Genomic DNA, 24,721 nt, shown 5'->3' with positions numbered 1-24,721 from the left:
TATTCCATGTCTAGAACACACAATGCTTTTTTTTGCCGTGTGCTTGGTCAATGAAAACATGAAATTTATGATAGAACATCACTAGACATGATGTTTACAAATTCAATGGTATTTGTGTAATGTGTGGCGGACAATGTCATACTCAGAGAAGATTACATATGTATTTGTCTCGCCAGAAATAGCAATCAGCTGTTCACACATTTTATCCTCGATCGACTTTTATAGCCAGATAGGAGTAACTTGCATACTTGAGTATAGATTTGTTGACATGCTTCTTGCAGTGTTTTGTGCTCACGATAATGTTTTTGCATTGTGAAATAAAATCAAAGCTCATTGTATGCGTGTATTATGCACTTACTGGTAGTCCAACAGTAGACAAGTATTGTATTCTAGTATTTTACTCATCAAGGAATACATTTATGTAGGGAGGCCCCTTTCCAGATTGATTGTTAAATACTTATTTAAAAAAAAAAAAAAAAAAAAAAAAAAAAAAGGCCACCCACCCGCATTATATTTTTAAAAGCCATTGCCAGAGAACCAATTCTTTTATTTTTTAAAGCATAAGATGACTGTTTTAAAACACACATCTGTCATAAGGCTGACAGAGAAAAATATAAGGGAGTACTGGCCAAGGCGGATAAATTGTGGGTATTGGGGCACGGGCTATAGTTTGTCACAAATGTATCTCGGTTCCAGTACTGTCTGTTTATAAAAGGTAGGAAGCTAAAGCACTGTGTAGCATCAGGTAAGGTAAAACATAGCAATGCTAGATGAAGGGGTTAGCCAAAATATGTAAAACAGGCTGGATGTTGGATGAGATTACTAAAATATTTACTAAAACATTAGCATTTGTACAACATTGATTTTCAGAGATGTAGGTAAGGACAGCACTAACATGAGGTAATAAATCCAGCTTATGTCGCATGCTTCCTCATAGTTACGATTTTCTCCAGATGTAAGATCTGCTGAATAGAGCCCCAGACCAAAGTTGGGGTAAGTTTATTTTCTGAAGTAAAGTGCTCTGGTTACCTTCTCGTGTGCTGATTTGATGACCCAGTTACAGCTGCCCAGACTGTACCCTGAGCTTGATGGCATCACCTTCATGGAGCCGAATATATCCTGCAGCACAATACAGACAATACACCAACAATGTATGCTGAATATATCCTGCAGCACAATACAGACAATACACCAACAATGTATGCTGAATATATCCTGCAGCACAATACAGACAATACACCAACAATGTATGCTGAATATATCCTGCAGCACAATACAGACAATACACCAACAATGTATACCGAATATATCCTGCAGCACAATACAGACAATACACCAACAATGTATGCTGAATATATCCTGTAGCACAATACAGACAATACACCAACAATGTATACCGAATATATCCTGCAGCACAATACAGACAATACACCAACAATGTATGCTGAATATATCCTGTAGCACAATACAGACAATACACCAACAATGTATGCCAAATATATCCTGCAGCACAATACAGACAATACACCAACAATGTATGCTGAATATATCCTGTAGCACAATACAGACAATACACCAACAATGTATGCTGAATATATCCTGTAGCACAATACAGACAATACACCAACAATGTATGCTGAATATATCCTGCAACACAATACAGACAATACACCAACAATGTATACAGAATATATCCTGCAGCACAATACAGACAATACACCAACAATGTATGCTGAATATATCCTGCAGCACAATACAGACAATACACCAACAATGTATGCTGAATATATCCTGCAGCACAATACAGACAATACACCAACAATGTATGCTGAATATATCCTGCAGCACAATACAGACAATACACCAACAATGTATGCTGAATATATCCTGCAGCACAATACAGACAATACACCAACAATGTATACCGAATATATCCTGCAGCACAATACAGACAATACACCAACAATGTATACCGAATATATCCTGCAGCACAATACAGACAATACACCAACAATGTATACCGAATATATCCTGCAGCACAATACAGACAATACACCAACAATGTATGCTGAATATATCCTGTAGCAAAATACAGACAATACACCAACAATGTATGCTGAATATATCCTGCAGCACAATACAGACAATACACCAACAATGTATGCTGAATATATCCTGCAGCACAATACAGACAATACACCAACAATGTATACCGAATATATCCTGCAGCACAATACAGACAATACACAAACAATGTATGCTGAATATATCCTGCAGCACAATACAGACAATACACCAACAATGTATGCTGAATATATCCTGTAGCACAATACAGACAATACACCAACAATGTATGCTGAATATATCCTGTAGCACAATACAGACAATACACCAACAATGTATACCGAATATATCCTGCAGCACAATACAGACAATACACAAACAATGTATGCTGAATATATCCTGCAGCACAATACAGACAACACACCAACAATGTATGCTGAATATATCCTGCAGCACAATACAGACAATACACCAACAATGTATGCTGAATATATCCTGCAGCACAATACAGACAATACCCAAACAATGTATGCTGAATATATCCTATAGCTCAATACAGACAATATACCAACAATGTATGCTGAATATATCCTGCAGCACAATACAGACAATACACCAACAATGTATACCGAATATATCCTGCAGCACAATACAGACAATACACCAACAATGTATGCTGAATATATCCTGCAGCACAATACAGACAATACACCAACAATGTATACCGAATATATCCTGCAGCACAATACAGACAATACACCAACAATGTATACCGAATATATCCTGCAGCACAATACAGACAATACACCAACAATGTATACCGAATATATCCTGCAGCACAATACAGACAATACACCAACAATGTATGCTGAATATATCCTGTAGCAAAATACAGACAATACACCAACAATGTATGCTGAATATATCCTGCAGCACAATACAGACAATACACCAACAATGTATGCTGAATATATCCTGCAGCACAATACAGACAATACACCAACAATGTATACCGAATATATCCTGCAGCACAATACAGACAATACACAAACAATGTATGCTGAATATATCCTGCAGCACAATACAGACAATACACCAACAATGTATGCTGAATATATCCTGTAGCACAATACAGACAATACACCAACAATGTATGCTGAATATATCCTGTAGCACAATACAGACAATACACCAACAATGTATACCGAATATATCCTGCAGCACAATACAGACAATACACAAACAATGTATGCTGAATATATCCTGCAGCACAATACAGACAACACACCAACAATGTATGCTGAATATATCCTGCAGCACAATACAGACAATACACCAACAATGTATGCTGAATATATCCTGCAGCACAATACAGACAATACCCAAACAATGTATGCTGAATATATCCTATAGCTCAATACAGACAATATACACCAACAATGTATACCAAATATATCCTGCAGCACAATACAGACAATATACACCAACAATGTATGCCGAATATATCCTGCAACACAATACAGACAATATACACCAACAATGTATTCAGAATATATCCTGCAGCACAATGCAGACAATATACACCAACAATGTATACCAAATATATCCTGTAGCACAATACAGACAATATACACCAACAATGTATGCCAAATATATCCTACAGCACAATATAGACAATATACCAACAATGTATACCAAACATATCCTGCAGCACAATACAGACAATATACACCAACCATTTGTACCGAATATATCCTGCAGCACAATACAGACAATACACCAACAATGTATACCGCATATATCCTGCAGCACAATACAGACAACACACCAACAATGTATACTGAATATATCCTGCAGCACAATACAGACAATATACACCAACAATGTATGCCAAATATATCCTACAGCACAATATAGACAATATACCAACAATGTATACCAAACATATCCTGCAGCACAATACAGACAATATACACCAACAATGTGTACCGAATATATCCTGCAGCACAATACAGACAATACACCAACAATGTATACCGCATATATCCTGCAGCACAATACAGACAACACACCAACAATGTATGCCAAATATATCCTGCAGCGCAATACAGACAATATACACCAACAATGTATATCAATTATATCCTGCAGCACAATACAGACAATATACACCAACTATGTATGCCAAATATATCCTGCAGCACAATACAGACAATATACACCAACAATGTATGCCAAATATATCCTGCAGCACAATACAGACAATATACACCAACAATGTATACCGAATATATCCTGCAGCACAATACAGACAACACACCAACAATGTATGCCAAATATATCCTGCAGCGCAATACAGACAATATACACCAACAATGTATATCAATTATATCCTGCAGCACAATACAGACAATATACACCAACAATGTATGCCAAATATATCCTGCAGCGCAATACAGACAATATACACCAACAATGTATATCAATTATATCCTGCAGCACAATACAGACAATATACACCAACTATGTATGCCGAATATATCCTGCAGCACAATACAGACAATATACACCAACAATGTATGCCAAATATATCCTGCAGCGCAATACAGACAATATACACCAACAATGTATACCGAATATATCCTACAGCACAATATAGACAATATACCAACAATGTATACCAAACATATCCTGCAGCACAATACAGACAATATACACCAACAATGTGTACCTAATATATCCTGCAGCACAATACAGACAATACATCAACAATGAATACCAAATATATCCTGCAGCACAATACAGACAATATACACCAACAATGTATGCCAAATATATCCTGCAGCGCAATACAGACAATATACACCAACAATGTATATCAATTATATCCTGCAGCACAATACAGACAATATACACCAACTATGTATGCCGAATATATCCTGCAGCACAATACAGACAATATACACCAACAATGTATGCCAAATATATCCTGCAGCGCAATACAGACAATATACACCAACAATGTATACCGAATATATCCTACAGCACAATATAGACAATATACCAACAATGTATACCAAACATATCCTGCAGCACAATACAGACAATATACACCAACAATGTGTACCGAATATATCCTGCAGCACAATACAGACAATACATCAACAATGAATGTAATGATAAGTGTTAATGTCAACAGAAGTCCATTAATCTATATTAAGTAGTCATACCCAAGCAGTATCTAGCAGCTAAGCCAACGAGAGTGCTCTCCCTTGAGTTGTAACAAGATGGCCACCATGCTGACCACATGGTCTGAATAAAAGGCTTTTTAACACGAAGTACCTTTCTTCACTTATTGTTACAAACCACTACATGGTGTCAGAAGTAAGTCTACCCATCAAAGAAGTTACTGACAACAAAAATGAATAACTTGGAGCCTCCCAAACCTTTGGAACTTGCAGGAAATGTGAGTGAAAACTGGCGCCGTTTCAAGCTAGCATGGGAATGCTACTACACCATTACTGTTGATGGTAAAAACAAACCTGATGTCTACAAGTCATCTTTATTGCTGCATTGCATTGGAGAAAATGCCAGAGAAGTATTTAATTCTTTTGAATGGGCTGAAGAGGAAGATAAACAGAAAGTTGAAAAAATCTTAGAAAAATTTGAGCAATACTGTGTTCCCAGAAAAAATGTGACATTTGAGAGATACAAATTTTTTACATGTTCACAAAAGTCAGACCAGACAATAGATCAGTATGTTAGTGAATTGCAACAAAAAGCTAAATCTTGTGAATTTGGACAACTCAAAGACAGTTTGGTTAGAGACAGAATAGTGTGTGGCGTGTACAACAGTGCTTATCGAGAGAAATTACTGCGTGATGATAGATTAACTCTTTTAAAAGCAATAGACACATGTCGTGCTGCAGAAATGGCAAGTTGTCAAGCTAAAGAAGTAAGTGAAGATTGTGCAGTTCATTACATAAAATCCAAACAGAAAATGAACTACAAGCAAACAAGTAAACAAGAAACAGTAAAACAAGAGCTTTGTGGACGGTGTGGAAGAAATCATAACCCAAAACAGAAATGTCCAGCATCTGGTCAAAAGTGTTTGAAATGTGGTCTTCTCGGACATTTTGCTACACAATGTAGATCTCATTCAGGTCGATCCCGACGTGTCTATGATATTGATGCAGAAGCATGTGATTATCCACCAGAAGATGCAGAATTCTTCGTTGATGTTGTGGATACAGACAGTCAGAGGGTCTCTAACTCAAAGGCTTGGATGATGTCACTTGACATAAATGGAACACAGGTACCCCTCAAACTTGACAGCGGCTCAGACATGAACCTCATCAGCTTGTCACAGTGGAATAAACTAAAATACCAGCCACCATTAGAACCTCCTAAGATGAGCCTAAAAGCTTATGGTGGAATTGACATACCTGTTGAAGGACAGGCAGAGCTCACAGTCACCTACAAAGGTAAACCATACAAGACTGTATTCATGGTAACGCCAGACAACAATAGATGTATCCTTGGTGTGGAGGATTGTGAGAGACTGAACTTGGTTCGTAGAGTTTACGAAATCAATGTTGATGAGAAAAATTTGAACAGCCAGAATTCTACAAAGCCAGAAGATATTCTAAGTGAATATCAAGATGTATTCACAGGGCTTGGATGCTTGCCTGGTGAACATACCATAAAAGTGGACAAAGGAGTCACACCAGTCATAGAAGCTTGTAGAAAAGTGCCATTTGCTCTCCATGATCAACTTAAAGAAGAGTTGAACAGAATGAAATCACTTGGAGTGATCACAGAGGTTACAGAACCTACTGAATGGGTTAGTTCGATGGTGATTGTGCACAAGAAACAAGGGAAATTGAGAATATGCCTAGATCCTCGCAATTTGAATCTAGCAGTTCAGAGAGAACACTATAAACTCCCAACTCGTGAAGAAGTGATGTCGCAGTTTGCTGGTGCTAAAGTGTTTAGCAAGCTGGACGCCTCCTCAGGCTTTTGGCAAATGAAGCTAGATCATGCCAGCTCAATGCTGACAGCATTCAACACACCATTTGGGAGATACCATTATCTCAGACTCCCATTTGGTATTTCAAGTGCGCCAGAAGTGTATCATCGAACCATACATCAACTTTTTGAGCACATTAGAGGTGTAGACACCAGTATGGATGACATGATCATCTTTGGTAAAGACACCAGAGAGCACAACGAGCGACTGAAAGCAGTACTTCAGAAGTGTAGAGACAGTGGTCTGAAATTGAATAGAGAGAAATGTGAAGTGGGTGTCACAGAGCTTACCTTCCTGGGAGATAGAATTTCTGTTGATGGACTCAAACCAGACCCTAACAAGGTGAAAGCCATCATGGATCTTCAGAAACCCACAGAAAAGAAGGAACTGCAACGGTTCCTTGGGATGGTTAATTACCTTGGAAGGTACATTCAAGACCTCTCAACAAAATCAGCACCACTTAGGCAGCTGTTGGAAAAAGACAGTCATTGGTCTTGGTCTCATGAACAGGACAAATCATGGGAAGAACTTCGAAACCTCATCTCACAAAGACCGGTTCTTCAATTCTATGATACCAAGAAACCCATCAAAGTGTCTACAGATGCATCAAAACATGGACTTGGTGCCATACTGCTGCAACAACATGAAGATGCATGGATGCCAGTAGCATATGCGTCAAGGGCGATGACCACTGCAGAGACTCACTACGCACAGATCGAGAAGGAAGCACTAGCAATGTGTTTTGGAGCTGAACGGTTCCATCAATATGTGTATGGGAGAAAGTTTCTTGCAGAAACTGACCATAAACCACTGATTCCCATCTTCAAGAAAGCTCTGAATGACTGTCCTCCACGCATTCAACGTTTCCGTCTTCGCATGCAGAAATATGACATGGAGGTAATGTACACTCCTGGTCGAGAGATGTATGCAGCAGATACCCTGTCAAGGAACTTTCCTATTGATCATTCACCCACCAGTACAACAGAAGCAGATGTACAAATGTATGTTGACAGTATCTTGTCAACAGTGCAGGTGTCAACCGACAGATTCGCACAGATCAGAGCAGAAAGCATCATAGATCCAGAAATGACAGCTCTAAAAGCAATCATCTTGACAGGTTGGCCTCATGAACATTCACAGTGCCCAAGAAACCTGGATGATTTCTGGAATTATCGAGATGAACTTTCATGTATTGACGGAGTAGTCTTCAAAGGCAACCGCATCGTCGTGCCCAAAGGTATGCGGAAACTGATGTTGCAGAAAATACATGCAGGACATCTGGGTCAAGAAAAATGCAAGCAAAGAGCTAGAGAAGTTCTATTCTGGCCTCGAATGAATCATGACGTAGATGTCATGGTAAGTGGATGTGAGACGTGCTTGAACTATCGTCATCGTCATCAACCTGAACCACTATCACCTCACCCAGTAGCTACTCAGCCATGGCAGCATGTCTCCACTGATCTTTTTGAACTCTACTCAAAAGACTATCTATTAGTTGTGGACGCATACTCTAACTTCCCAGAAGTCATTGCTTTGCCAAATCAGTCCAGCCAAGCCGTCATCAAAGCACTACGATCCATATTTGCCAGACATGGTTCACCAGTTGAACTGTTCAGTGATAACGGACCATGTTATGCGAGTGCAGAATTTGCAGATTTTGCTGTTGAATGGGACTTTAAACACTCTACATCTAGTCCTAAATACCCCCAGTCAAACGGTCTTGCAGAACGCACAGTCCAGACTGTCAAAAACATCATGAAAAAGTGCATTGACAGTGGGGAAGATCCTCATCTAGGACTGCTCGCCTATCGTACCACACCTCTAGCTGGTAGTTTCTCTCCGTCACAGCTGTTAATGAATCGGACAATCAGGTCAAATCTCCCACTGAAGAAAGATCTCCTTCAGTCAAGTACACCTGATCCAGATCAAGTCATCAAACACAAGCTGGTTTCGAAAGAGGAACAAAAGTACCACTTCGACCAGAAAGCATCTCCTCTACCTCTACCCCAGTTGGAACCAGGTAGCAGTGTGAGAGTGTATCGAGAGACAAGTAATGACTGGAAAACAAAAGGTAAAATAGTGCAAAAGGTAGCACCAAGATCCTACCTTGTGCAAACAGAGGGAGGTGGAAGACTGAGACGAAATCGCCGTGATCTCCTCCTTACTCCTCATGACAACACACCTCGCATTACAAATAACCAGCCTGCAACAACAACAACTACAACTTGCTTGACAACTCCCGAAGCACAGCAGAGTGGTACTACAACACGATCTGGCCGAGTCATCAACAAGCCATCTCGTCTGATCGAAACCGAGTGATGTGTGAATTCTGAACTGTAAAAGTTTCATGTTTCGGAAGTTGATTTTCAGTAGACAAGGTTTTTGTCAGAGACTTTAATTGAGTTTAGTTTAAGTTCTAAAGTTAGAGAATGGCAAGCCATCATAAATGTGCAAAATGAATGACAAGAAGAGACACTCATCAGGAAGGAACTGAACATGATCAGTTTGACATGATGTGTCATTTTAAGTACTCATTGAAAAAGAAAAAAGAAAAGAAAAGAAATCAAACTTATCTATTGTTGATGTGCTTAGCCAGGCTTTAAAGTGTTTACATTGTTACCAGTTTAATTCAGAGTTTATATGATGTTAATTTCAACTTAGAAAGGGAGATGTAATGATAAGTGTTAATGTCAACAGAAGTCCATTAATCTATATTAAGTAGTCATACCCAAGCAGTATCTAGCAGCTAAGCCAACGAGAGTGCTCTCCCTTGAGTTGTAACAAGATGGCCACCATGCTGACCACATGGTCTGAATAAAAGGCTTTTTAACACGAAGTACCTTTCTTCACTTATTGTTACAAACCACTACAATGAATACCAAATATATCCTGCAGCACAATACAGACAATACATCAACAATGTATACCAAATATATCCTGCAGCACAATACAGACAACACACCAACAATGTATACTGAATATATCCTGCAGCACAATACAGACAATATACACCAACAATGTATACCGAATATATCCTGCAGCACAATACAGACAATATACACCAACAATGTATGCCAAATATATCCTGCAGCGCAATACAGACAATATACACCAACAATGTATATCAATTATATCCTGCAGCACAATACAGACAATATACACCAACTATGTATGCCGAATATATCCTGCAGCACAATACAGACAATATACACCAACAATGTATGCCAAATATATCCTGCAGCGCAATACAGACAATATACACCAACAATGTATACCGAATATATCCTACAGCACAATATAGACAATATACCAACAATGTATACCAAACATATCCTGCAGCACAATACAGACAATATACACCAACAATGTGTACCGATTATATCCTGCAGCACAATACAGACAATACACCAACAATGTATACCGAATATATCCTGCAGCACAATACAGACAATATACCAACAATGTATACCAAACATATCCTGCAGCACAATACAGAAAATACACCAACAATATATGCTGAATATATCCTGCAGCACAATACAGACAATACACCAACAATGTATGCCAAATATATCCTGCAGCACAATACAGACAATATACACCAACAATGTATACCGAATATATCCTGCAGCACAATACAGAAAATACACCAACAATGTATACCGAATATATCCTGCAGCACAATACAGACAACATACACCAACAATGTATGCCAAATATATCCTGCAGCACAATACAGACAACATACACCAACAATGTATGCTGAATATATCCTGTAGCACAATACAGACAATACACCAACAATGTATGCTGAATATATCCTGCAGCACAATACAGACAATACACCAACAATGTATGCTGAATATATCCTGTAGCACAATACAGACAATACACCAACAATGTATGCCAAATATATCCTGCAGCACAATACAGACAACATACACCAACAATGAATACCTAATATATCCTGCAGCACAATACAGACAATATACACCAACAATGTATACCGACAATATACACAAACAATACATACTGACATTTTAGAAATATTAACAAATGTATATGTGTGCGAGATGAGAGAAACATTTTTTAATGACTTTTCTTTAACATGCTCAGGGTGGGATTTCTTTTCTCTAGAGAGCAAAGAGTGTAGACTCTGGACAATGATCAGGATGTTGCTGAGACTGACTCCTGTACAAGAAACTCACAGTTTTCTGGTTAAAGCCGACAATCTGCACCCGGGAGAGGCTGGACTCGACATCCTGCAGGGTGTAGCACTGTTTCCACACACTCGGCTTGACCGCCTCCTTCAGCGGGGCCGGCAGGTTCCTGTAAAATAGCACCAACTTCACACACATCTACTTTAACACAGATTAACCTTGACCTCACATTCACCTTGTCTCACATTTTCCTTGACCTCACATTCACCTTGAGTCACATTTAGCTTGACACAGATTTATCTTGACCTCACATTCACCTTGTCTCACATTTTCCTTGACCTCACATTTACCTTGACAGATTTATCTTGACCTCACATTCACCTTGACCTCATGTTCACCCCAATGTACATCCACCTTGATTCACATTTACCTTGACAGATTTATCCTGACATCACATTCACCTCAATGCACATCCACCTTAACACTCAAACCTAAGCATACAACTGACTTCATACAATTCCACATTGCTCTTTTTGTTTTCAATAAGAGCAAATGGCAATTACTTATTTATTTGATTAGATTTCCTTGAAAGCCTACTTGAGTATTTCCTGCTGTTTCCAGCGAGTGGCAATGTGAGCTCTGGGGTTCCTCTCCACATATGTCAACAACTCCTCCATGTACTGTCTGCAACATCACAGCAACACAAACATTGGCAATACATCATCGACACAAAACATAACCAGTTGACATGCATACCACACTTGATCGGTGATTGTATTGATACCTCAAATGAAATGATACTGATCATCAACATCTCTGGCATGGGTGACTGCAAGTTGTCATGCAGAGTTGCATCCCTAGCCATGTCAGGAACCACTTAATGATTTAGACTCTTTTTGCATGTCATTGTTACTTTTGGGTAACTTTAGTTTTCCTCCTACAGTAGACCACCCCCACCCCCTACCAGAACCCGGTGTACTCTGTAACCATGGTAAGTGCATCTACTCTACCTTCCTATCTGCAGCGTGGGTTCTGTGCAGTAGACCACCCCCCTGAACCCAGTGTACTCTGTAACCATGGTTACTGCATCTACTCTACCTTCCTATCTGCAGCGTGGGTTCTGTGCAGTAAACCACCCCCCGGAACCCAGTGTACTCTGTAACCATGGTTACTGCATCTACTCTACCTTCCTATCTGCAGCGTGGGTTCTGTGCAGTAGACCACCCCCCGGAACCCGGTGTACTCGGTGATGTAGGGCAGAGCCAACATACAGGAGTAGTTGGAGATGAGAATGGCATCAATCTGGGTGAGATCGACCATGTTCACCTGGAAATAACCAGACGCCTGCATTAAACATGTTAAAGATTCAAGATAATTCTTCTATATATTTGTTACTTCAGTTCTATATGATTTGAGAAAACATCAATAAGGATTGCAATTACCATCATCTTCATATATACTGATGCTGAACAACTGTAACATAGCATTACGGTATTGGACTAAAATCAGTTCATTGAGAGTGAGTGAGCGAGTTGGGTTTAACGCCGCTTTTAACAGTATTCCAGTTATATCACGGCGTGTCAGCTTAATGTGGGAGGAAAGCCCCAAGTGATGCAGGTCTCAGACGTTTACCACTTCGGTAAAACCCACGAGCACGGGTATGGTGCTGACAAACCTAGAAACATAATCGGGACGAACCGGGATTCGAACCCACAATCATAGGTTTCTGGCGTGTCCAAGGGACGCAACTCTGCATAGCGAATCGCGGCGCCTTAGATGATTGGGACACCCGTGCCCCCCAGTTCATTGAGAAAGAGAGCAACTTTAATTTATCTGTACACATTACAAACATTATGCTACACAGAAGCTAACAAGAGCCAGTCTGCGTCAGAAGGTCCTACAGCCACTTGTTAACTCACCTCTGGAGTGAGAAACTGTGGTGTTCCGTCCACAAACACACGACCGCCGCACTCCTTAAGCTCTTGGCACTAGACAGAAGAACATGGACTCAACATGGTAACAATGCATAGAGAGAATATTTGCAAGCCCTGGTGAGTCACATACCAGTCAAGTGGCACAGCACAACAATTCCTGTACAGACAATTCTGAAAATAAAAAAGTTGATAAAACTAAACACACTCAGACTTTTCACTGAGCTACTGGAGAAGTTATGTAAAGATGCAAAAAAGAGAATACTGATGACCCGGGACCTACAAATACATGTATATGACAAGGGTGTTACCATGGTTACATCCATGTGCCAGTGATATACAATTATTTCAAAAATCCATAATTAAGTACCCTTGACGGACAACTTGGGACAATGTCATCATTCGTTCCAAATTGTAAGTTTTTCAAGTTCTTATTTTCCAAATTTAATCAATGTTTATTTTTACACTGAAGTCAATGCAATAATGTAAAACTAAAAATCAAAGCCGCTTTCTCTTGTTTACTGGTACTGTTATTAGTCATAGTGGGACGATACATCGGTGCATTAGTGGATCACAATTTTGTACTTCTTGATACATGTCACACTCAAAGCACAAAGCATCGATTCTTACCTTAAATGTATTCTTTAATAAATGAAACACCAAACACTAATTACAAAGGAAAATAAGTAGTGAAAAGAGTGAGTTAGTTATGTTAAATGCCGCTTTTAACAGTTATATCACGGCGTGTCAGCTTAATGTGGGAGGAAAGCCCCAAGTGATGCAGGTCTTAGACGTTTACCACTTCGGTGAAACACACAAGCACGGGTATGGTGCAGACAAACCTTGAAACATAATCGGGGCGAACTGGGATTCGAACCCATGATCATAGGTTTCTCTTTACAGCGAATTGCGGCGCCTGAGACGACTGGGCCACCGGTGCCCCCAGTAGTGAAAAGAGCACGCACAAGTATCATGATACATATCGGATTGTGAGCAAGGTATTGTGATTTGTATCGTATCGCACAGTTGATGAATCGTCCCAGCCCTAGTTATTAGTGAAATACAAGCCACCTCTACCATGTCTTCAAAGTCATAGCATTAGTTATCAGTATAATGATATTAACATGAATCAATACATATATGTAAATACAAGAACCTGTGATGTATTCAACAAAATACTTTAGTCATCTACTTGAAATATCATTACAGCCATGTCTGTATATTATATATATTTAGGACATACCACATCCTCCCCGAGCTTCGACTTTCTGTCAACTCCAGGATTCCAGGTCCGAACTTTGGAGATTTGGCACCTGGAAGTTGAGAGAAAATAAACGTATTAAAATGTATTAAAATGTTGGAAATAATATAGAACTTGTGTATGCTTTCTTTGAGATCATACCAACAGGTCAAGCCTAGAAGTCGAACGGTTGATCAATGGTCTTAGTCGTGACATTGAGAAGAACTGACAGTAAACAAATGAACAGAAATGTTACAACACAACAACCCATTACTACAAAGTGAGAGAAATACACATCAGCATGATCAGCAACAGATTTGTAAAACCCATCTTTCCGAGGCAAGGGAGTTAACTGACTTTAAAAGTCCAGTTTCCTCCCTTGCCGAACTAGGCAGACATTTCTGGGCTCAATCTTGGTGCCACCAGTGGCTATTACCAGTTATGTCCCTTCTATGTCCCCGCACTTGACCAATCAGATTCCATCGCTCATATCACTTGCATTGCTTTAAACAAAATGGCAGCACCAAGTCAAGACGATCTGATCGATAATCAAAATCTTTATTGTAATAAAATGGGCATTATCTCACGAAGTGCATCAAATTTCTTCAGCACGTTGATTTAGAACATGAAAACATTAGGAAGCTATCTGTCAACGCCCAGTTGACGGTACACATGCTCTGCAAATCCTGTTATTTACCGGTATGAACCCGATGTTCATTTGCTTATAGGATTTTGATTGGACAATATACAGTGATATACATAGACTCATTAGTCCAGCCAAAATATAACTCGTAAATTCCACCCTACTTCAGGCAAGTGTGGAACATGACAATTAAAGTCTGTTAACTCCCTTGCCTCAGAAAGATGCACAAAACCATGATGAAATCGTTGAATCATTTCAGTCATTTTTTGTAACTCCGTACATGTTAACATAATGATAATAACTTTCAGGCATATGTCTGGTTTCAATTGTTGTGTCATGCCCGATCACAGGAACTCGTCATTGGTCAGTAAATGAAATATGTATCCCCTATATGTAAGTAGAAACTAACATTAAGGGGGTGCATATTTTATTTACTGACCAATAAGGAGTTCCTGTGGTTCCGATTCGTGTTATTTATCCCAATGCTTACCCCGGTATGACTGTCAAGGGGAGGAAGTGCTGTATCTGTCCAATGTCAAGGCCACAGTCCAGCATGAGACTGACCCCCTTGAAGTAGAGAACGAAGCATGGCTTGCTAGGGTTGCTGCTGAGGCAAGTCTGCAGTAGAAAAATGTCGAGCTTATGCATATATTTTTCAAACTTTCTTTTGCTAAACTCAATGTGCTAAAAAGCCAAACAGGAACAACGTTCTAAACTATATTTAATTTATTTTAACTAGGGCTGGTTATTGCCACTGGGGATATACTAACCAGCTTCATCCTTATAAGTTGATCCAAATCTTCGAATCTTTGTTTTTCTCTTCAGCACGTTTGATTTTCCTGTACAAATTTAGAGTTATCGCCCTTTGTTGTTACTCCTTGCAGTGAAAACAACAACTTGCCCTGTATGGAGTTTAGTTAGTAAAATGTGCGCTCCTGGAATATCTATCCCACACGTGAAGGCAACGGAACACACCTCTTACGTAACCTGACAATTACTATTTACACCAAAAGTTAAGATTTTTATATCAATTAAGGAAATAATGATTCAATTTCTACATATCCACGCGATATCATCCAAAATATTTTAATATAATTATGTTATCGTCAGAAATCAGGTGTTAATAGCATTATACATGAACATTATTCCCCAGGCAAACATAACACATATCAGTGGGTGGGTGATAAGATTATATGCTGTTTAGAAACTGTAAACTGTAAGGGGGGGGGGGGGGGGGGGGGCTGTGATGGTCTGTTCAATCTTAAGGGCTGAAATTGTTTTTGTTTCTTAATGAAAGAGAGCTGAGAATCACATTTCAAATTCCACTTGGATTAATGGAATGGAAAGAATGTGCAGATTACAACACCGCTTGTAGCAAAAGCCCAGTTTGCAGGTTTCTTTAAATTGATATATGTACCCACAACTGCTGAAGGAATGTACTCCTCAAGTTCTATTCAATTGCTAAGGCTGTGGATGATGGACATATATAACATAACTTTTTATGAAAGCTGACGAACATAAGAAACATTACCAAACTGAAATTTTGACTACTATTATTATTATTATTATTATTTTATTTTTATCATCATCATCATTATTATTATTATTATTCAAGTAGTACATGTCATCGACCCATTTTAAATGACAGAATATACAGTGTGAGTGAATATTAGTAGAGATAAACTGCAGGGCAAAAGAAAGTTCACACTTCAAAATTGACCAAAAAGTACAAACGTTATCAAAGCGTTACTAGGCTGAAAACAGTTGCGCTGAAACACTGCATACGTGAGGGTTAAAACACAACTATGGTACCCATATCAGATACATCAAAATCGAATAACCCATTATGATATAATATAGAATATGTTTTCGTTACAAGCGGCTGCTTCATGACACGCGTTGTTTTTCTCTGAATTAAAGGCGTCCTCGATCATGTAATGTATTACAAATCAATTCAATTGGGATAAATAACATGGAACCCATTCCTTACCACAGCTACTTTTAGGATGTGACGTCAACATCTCCATCTATCTTATCAGTAATTTGCAAGGATTTTCTCTCGCTCACAAGTGCAATTTGATTGGACGACTAAGACTTTGAATGTAATGGCATAAACTGGCCTGAATGAAACGTTTGAAAAACCCAAAGGTTAAATACAGATTACATAACGTGGGGTAGCCTCGTGGTTAAAGCTGTGACCCGTCACGCCAAAGACCCGGGTTCGATTTCCGAAATGGGTACAATGTTTGAAGCCCATTTTCCGGTGTCCCCCGCCGTGATATTGCTTGAATACTGCAAAAAGCGGCGTAAAAACATACTCACTCACTCACTAACCCTCACAATAAATTGTCGTGTAATAAATACTACACCTTTCCCATGATACATGAACAACCTACACAACAATGCCGGTAGTGCCTTCAAATGATTCACAAATGTTATGAAATAACATTGACAACCAGTGATAACATACCAAATCAGCTACTCAAAACTTACAACTGTGGTATTAATGTAACGGAAGGTGGGTTAGCGATGGACAGGTGCCAGTGGCATATAGAGAATCTCACCCGAGTGTTGATATATTTGATATCAAAAGACACGAGGGTGAGATTTTATTTATCATCCAAAAACATTCTTTCAACATTTTCAGTTTGTAGACAGTAATAAGCAGTGTAAAAAGAACCGCTAACAGCTTCAGTAGCAGAGCCATGAGTGATGTCATTTGATTGTGACGTCATGGTAACAATGATCTGCAAAGCATTGTGATGCAATTTCATTGCAGTGATATCTACAATTTATCATATAATGGGTAGTATAGGTTTCTCGGCAGGATAAAGCCAACGGATAAAAACGATATCCGTTGGGGTCATATGCGGATAGAGATGCAAATATCAAAGGTCAAGTAGGGACTACTTTCAGTGTTTATAAACAAACATGGCGTCGCACTTGTCATTCGGCGATCGAGTCATAATTAACCATCCTGAATCTGGAAAAACTACAGGGATAATTGCTATAATTATAAAAAAAACAGTCTTATATACTAAAAATCAGTGTCGATCTGCGACGTAACTAGGGCATTTTATAAGTTTTGGCAACTTTCGAGATATAAATTTCGAAACAATTTTGCGAGGGCACTAGGCTTAGTCAAGCGGGATCAGTAGCCATATCTGTGCTTGTAGACCTCTGCGGCTTGAAACCTTTTCCACAAATAAAAATAGTTGGATTTAGGCGAATTATGTATGAATTGTTACCTTGTTTCGTTTTGGCGCTGTGTGTACATCTGACTGAACTTCTTAACGTTATGACGTCTCATAGACTAGGGTTAGAGTAGCTTCCCTTCGACAAAGGGCAGTTACTCTAGCGGACAGACCGATGGATTGCCGCGAAAGGCTAGTAAAAACAATTGTTGTTTTGCGTATATGTTGCTTCGCCACTGCAAAAGAAACAGATTTCACTTGGAACTATATTGGCTACTGTCACTGTCCGACTGACACATCACTTACCCTGTGACGTAATAAATATTAATGCGCGCATTCCAGGAAAACTCGCAATGTTAAGGCAATGTTTGTGAGTGAGGGGAAGCGATTTTCAAGCACAGAATTGAAGAATGACATTATATGATAAAGAGGTTATCACGCTTGTGTGTTTAGGGTTGGTAAATATCCTGTATTAGGAATAAACAACTCAATCGGCCGCCAGTTAGGGATGATAAAGTATGATATAAGGGCTGAACATTGTCAAAAAAGTCACTTCATTTGAAAACATTTTTTCCCGGTAAGGGAAAATATAAATGGCGAACGTGTGAGTACTTCTGTTGGAGCTCCACGCACCGACTATTGCGTTCAGTTTATTGTGTCGATGGATGCCAACCACATGTAATGTCCACAGGGGTGAGTGATGGAGGGGGTGGGGTCAGTATGTTGGGTGTATTGTGAATGAGTGACTGAGTGAGTTGGGTTTAACGCCGCTTTTAACAGTATTCCAGTCATATCGCGGCGTGTCAGCTTAATGTGGGAGGAAAGCCCGAAGTGATGCAGGTCTCAGACATTTACCACTTTGGGTGTATAGAGTGTATTGTAGAAAATATGATCGGTTAATCCTGACTTATACTGACTTATATGTTATATATAGTTTGGTGTGTTCTAATTTTATCTCATATAAATGCGTGAATGGAATATATATAATACATGTGTGATTGTGTTATAAATTAGTTAAATGTTGTCTTATGTGATCTTAACTGTTGTTTTATAATATTTTATACTGAGTTTTTATGAGAACTGTATGTCTCCTAGGCCCACGAGGCCGGGTGTTGCTGGCCACCCACTGTGAAGAAACTCCATCTAATTGTACCCGAACAGCACGTGCCATCTTAATAACTTCATTTTCTTCTTCTTCTCCTGTAATGTCCACAGCAAAATATTTGGCTATCACGCGATTCCTTCGACGTGAGACGTAGAATATAATTATCAACCCTCGTATTTTCGTTAATTAATAATCGTGATATTTCGTGATTGTTTCTTTGTTTTTTGTATAACGCCGTACTAAGCAATATTTCAGCTTTATGACGGCCGTCTGTGAATAATCGAGTCTGGACCAGACAATCCAGTGATTGACATCATGAGCATCGATCTAAGTAATTGGGATGCGATGACATGCATCAACCAAGTCAGCGAACCTGACCACCTGATCCTCTTACGGGTCGCCTCTTACGACAAGCATGGACGCCTTTTATGGCAAGCATGGGTTGCTGAAGACCTATTCTCTACCCGGATTTTCACGGGTGAACTATAACACCACTTCATATGGTTGCAGTACTGAGTCAAGGTTCAAAGTTTGGAAGATGGGAGCCTTGAATTATATCCCACTTGTTGCTTTCCTGCAGTAGTAATAGTATGCTGATAGGACGCATTAGATTAGGTAAGTGTTTTTCACTCTGACGGCATTTGACTAAATTAATTGCAATTGTCCAGTAGACTGCAGTATTTCAATACGTTAATGACTTCATACAGCTGTAAAATACATATATTCCGATGGTCACGGAATAGATATTGAGTGAGTGAGTTGGGTTTTACGCTTCTTTAAACAACATCCCAGAAATATCACGGCGCATACATCAGAAATGGGCTTCACTCATTGTACCCATTTGGGAAATCGAACCCGGATCTTCGGTGTGAAGCGCGAACGTTTTAGCCACTAGGCCATCCCACCGTCCCAGAGATTATGACATTATGTTCATAAAAAAATATCAGATCCTTTCAGAGAAAACAACTGTATGTTTTGAAGCAGTGACCGAAAAAATAGTCTGTCTGTCGGCGGTTTCACTTAAAGATGGACAACACGAGCCACTGTGGTCATTCCTCCCATGACACAAGGTGATTGATATACCTGGACTGCTGTATAGTGGCGTTAAACCTGTCAGGTTTGACATATTCTAAGGTACAATCAGGGAGTATAGTCTCCCTGGTACAATGTATTCTAGTCACGATATGGCTGATGTACTGTCGTTATGACTTTAGCTTTTAACTCACTCAATACTCGTATATAAAACTAAGAAGAGAAGAATTTCACCTGCTTCTATCACACATGTTTTTTCGACTATGTATATTGTACTCACATTCTCTCTTATGTAACAAAAAAACATTTCTTTACACATACTCCGGTCTACAGTTTAAATACCACAAATGAACAATATTGTGAAGTGTGAATACTGACTCAACAAACGCGGATGTTAAGCCACCATCAACATCGTCCAACGCCAAGTGAACCAGCAAATTCTGTTATTAAAACATGTTGCACGGTGCGAACCCCCAACACAGTTTTATTGAAAATGTCGTGCGATACATTTGACACCGTCCCTGTCTTAAACTAAATTGTCGTGACGTAAATGAGGCCTTATCTCAATGTTTGCATGGTGAAAATCCCACAACTTCTTGTTGCCCAAATTTAACATGAACAATGTTACTTCCTGACAGCGGCTCGATGGGCAGCCCAGACCGAGGAAAGGTCTCAAAGGATTAGGTACGTATTGATTTCAATTTAGTTTCAACTTAAAGAGTGAGTTTGGATTTAATGCCGTTTTGAACAGTATTTGTAAGTTACATCACGGAATGTAAACTTGATGTGGGAGGAAAGCCAGAAGTGATGCAGGTCTTAAATGTTACCTCTTATGTGAAAGCAACGAGTACTGGTAGGTTCTGACAAATTTTGAAACATTATAAGGGAGAAGCGGGATTCAAACCCACAATCAAGGGTTCCTGTCACGCATAGGGGCCACAACTCTACACAAGCGGTATGCGGTCACCCATGCCGCCAACAAATATATAGAAACAGAGAATTTAAATGTCCCCCGATAACCTTTTCTTAATTATAATGCAACCAAAAGACGTTTAAAGACGATACTTGTTGCTACCCTGCCTGCCGCTCGGCATTGTAGGACTAACACAACGACTGGTCGGCACGGAGTCAGTATACCGTGTCTGAGTGCGGTATTGACTCAAGCAAAGTGCAATATCACACACACACACACACACACACACACACACACACACACACACACACACACACACATCGCTATATAAGTGCAATAATCTTGACCGCTACCCTAAGCTCAATTTTGCCTCACCACCTCAATTTAGTATAATACTTTGCTTCGTGGACATATCCTTTATGTCGATGAACAAAATCCTACACTGTCCCGAGGCGGAATAGGTTCCCATCATCCATGTTTATTGCATGATGTGAGGCAGGTGGGTTATACAGTGTGTGACCTGGTTCATTGTGTGTCGTCTCGACCAAGCGACGTAGATTTGTGCCCCTTGTGTCATAGATGTTACCTAGGTTTGCCTGAATAAAGACTGCATTTGGCTTTGTTTCTCTTTGGGGTGTCATGATCTATCGTTGTGGGTTCAAGTTCCAGATAACGCCATATTCGCGCTTGGGTTTCACCAAACTAGTAAAACCTGCTTTTCTTTCCCCAAACAGGCTGTAAAATAATTGAAATACCATTGAGCGATGATTCACAGTGTGGGACTACCGTACTTTCGCGGATTTCATCGAAAGCCGAACTGTTTGCATAAGAGAGAGTAACAAGCCCGTCTCGATAAATGTAGGTCGCCCAAAGAATAAAATTATATTATTTCTGCAACAAAAACAAAACTCATTCACCCAAATAAAATGACTGCCGTGGGCATTTCTTGATATATACTACTCAAAGAGGATCAAGTTTTTGTAATATTAAAAAAATCATCCAACAAATAAAGATTGGAATATGCCGGTACACAATGATTGGGTAACCCCTATAGGACCCCAATTTCATGATGACGGGTGCATGCAGTCATGGACGAGACCTGTGTCTGTACGTAATGTTGCCAGAGTCGTTGCACATTATTATCAGAAATCACAACAACCTTTGCTACTGAGGACTGCAACAACTGAATGCACGTGTGTCCCCTCAACTTCAAAGACGTCGTTTGACGACCAAAGAATAAGGCAGATGCATAGGCATGCTTGAAACTGGGTCAACACAACGTCACGCAATAGTGATCAGAAGGGCATGGAATCGATACCAGACGTTTCGATCAGCTACCCAACGACATGCAAGTGGTCGACAGCGTTCCAACACACAAGAAGATAGATTTCTCCGGATTAAAGCAAGACGTCTTCACGTCGTGACTGCCACCACACTCAGAAATGACCTGGTGATATGGAGTGGTATCAATCATGATTAGTAGAGTTAAAAGAACCGATCTCCGTGTCCTACAGCGGGGTTCGATGACAGGTGTGCGGTACGGGGATTTCATGTGTTAGAGACCGTGTGATGGTGCATTTGGACCGGACTTCATCCTCATGGACGATAACGTGTGCCATGGTCGTTGATCCCTATTTTTGAGCAAACGCCCTGTCCTTCCGGAAACTCTTCGACCACCTCCGTGGTCTAGTGGTAGAGCGTCCGCCCGGAGAACGGAAGGTCCGTGGTTCGATCCCCGGTCGCGTCATACAAGCATACATTGAAAGATGGTACTTTTTGTACCCTGTCAGGCGCTCCGCATTAAGGGGCTAAAACAAGAACTGGTTGACCCGGAGTCATGATCAGTATACTGTGTCTGAGTGGGGTATTCATGTTAAACTGCGGCATGGTATCTCAGGGGGCTAGCACTATCAATCGGCATCGGTCCGGACTAGTACAAGCAGCCACACACACACACGTGCATGCACGTCGCTTTATCAGCGAAATTAATCTTGGACGCGACGTTGAACACCACCTCCGGAAACTCTTTAGGAACGCGGCTGTACCCCTACTGAGGAGTGGAACAATCTTCCAGACACTTACAGAGAGCATGAGACGACGGTGCCAGGCTGTGATCACATTACGGGGATCACATGCTTTGGACAATGAATTTGCTTTCGCGATATTTTGACGTTTCAGTTTTAGTCAGATACTCTCATTTTGACGGGTGATCTGACGGACCATTGGTCAAATGTTGTTTGTGTGGCACATGACAAATTAAAATGACTTCAAGCAGTATTGTCTTTGGCTATGTCAATTTGAAGTATTAAGTGGTGATCCTTAACAAACGTTGAGTAGTATATTATCAACCCAAGATTTAAGTGCACCCATGCTTTATTAAATTGTTTTCGTATTTTTGCCAACGTTTGGTTCGGTTGAAATATAAGTTTATATACAATTATACAGCTCATTACTTTTGTATTTTTTTACTGAAGTTTTTGGGGTCGTTAAGGATATGATATTAATAAATGCTAATACTGTTCTAAGGGCAGGGAGTTTAGTATCCTTAAAATAACATATATGTTTTCAATTCTGTGACATATCTATATCGTTATCATTCCACCTTCAGAGGAAGCATTTTTGTTACACAAACATGTGACAGTTAGCTTAAACAAGTGCCTTCATTGACAACCTTTCATTAAACATATGGGGCGATCGGGTAGCCTAGTCGTTAAAGCGTTCTCTCGTCACGCCGAAGACCCGGGTTCGATTCCCAACATGGGTACAATGTGTGAAGCCCATTTCTGATGTCCCCAGCTGTGATATTGCTTGAATATTGCTAAAAGCGGCGTAAAACCATACTCACCCACTCACTCACTCACTCATTAAACATATATATACAGACAACGGAAACTATGTTAAGTATTGAACATGGTAGTAAATAAAGCGCATATACATAAATGGTAAAACAACAAATGTAAAATTGATGTCAAGGAGCATAAATTGTTGTAAATTAGACTGTGATTTAAATGTGTTTTATTTACAAAATATATGTGCACACTTCTAAATATAAATATGCTATATATTAATTGGCATGGAATATCATCATAAGGATTCATGTGGAACGGGATATGACAACTCAGATGATAATATATTTTTATACTAAAAGTTGTAAGAGAGCATCTATTTGTTGTATGGGTGTGTGTATTTTTTAAATGAATGCTATGTTCAGAAATATGCTCAAAAGAAATAGTTTGTTGGCAGTGGTGAATACAAATCAAATGGATGCTCCCTAATAGCATTATGATAAGGACTTGTAAGATTGATGTCAGAGAATGTTTTCACACATAATACACTGACAGTGTGGACACTGCTACAAGACATGCGTCTCTGAAGGAAGAAGCAGAACACAAACACAGGATAAACAGAAT

At 39.6% G+C, this 24,721-nt stretch overlaps 1 protein-coding gene across 4 annotated transcripts in view; it reads right to left on the bottom strand.

Annotated features, from left to right (window-relative positions):
- The window catches only part of LOC124149230 (integrator complex subunit 9-like), a 35,447-nt gene extending 19,519 nt beyond the window's left edge, over positions 1-15,928 (bottom strand). For 2 of the 4 annotated variants that reach the window (XM_048381899.1, XM_048381900.1), the window contains exons 1-8: positions 15,838-15,928; positions 15,558-15,685; positions 14,428-14,497; positions 13,173-13,241; positions 12,440-12,579; positions 11,851-11,937; positions 11,302-11,422; positions 1,030-1,119 (exon numbers count right to left, since the gene is read on the bottom strand). In XM_048381899.1, the coding sequence (XP_048237856.1) occupies positions 1,030-1,119; positions 11,302-11,422; positions 11,851-11,937; positions 12,440-12,579; positions 13,173-13,241; positions 14,428-14,497; positions 15,558-15,685; positions 15,838-15,846 (714 nt within the window). In that variant the 5' untranslated portion in view covers positions 15,847-15,928. The other 2 variants (XM_048381902.1, XM_048381901.1) reach the window with 2 other exon arrangements.
- Between the last annotated feature and the right edge of the window lie 8,793 nt (positions 15,929-24,721).

The sequence above is a fragment of the Haliotis rufescens genome, unplaced genomic scaffold, assembly GCF_023055435.1.
Source record: "Haliotis rufescens isolate VD_foot unplaced genomic scaffold, xgHalRufe1.0.p SCAF_4, whole genome shotgun sequence".
In the NCBI taxonomy this organism is placed as follows: Eukaryota; Metazoa; Mollusca; class Gastropoda; order Lepetellida; family Haliotidae; genus Haliotis; species Haliotis rufescens.
The sequence above is the reverse complement of the archived record's forward strand: the minus strand, read 5'-3'. Positions and strand labels throughout refer to the sequence as shown.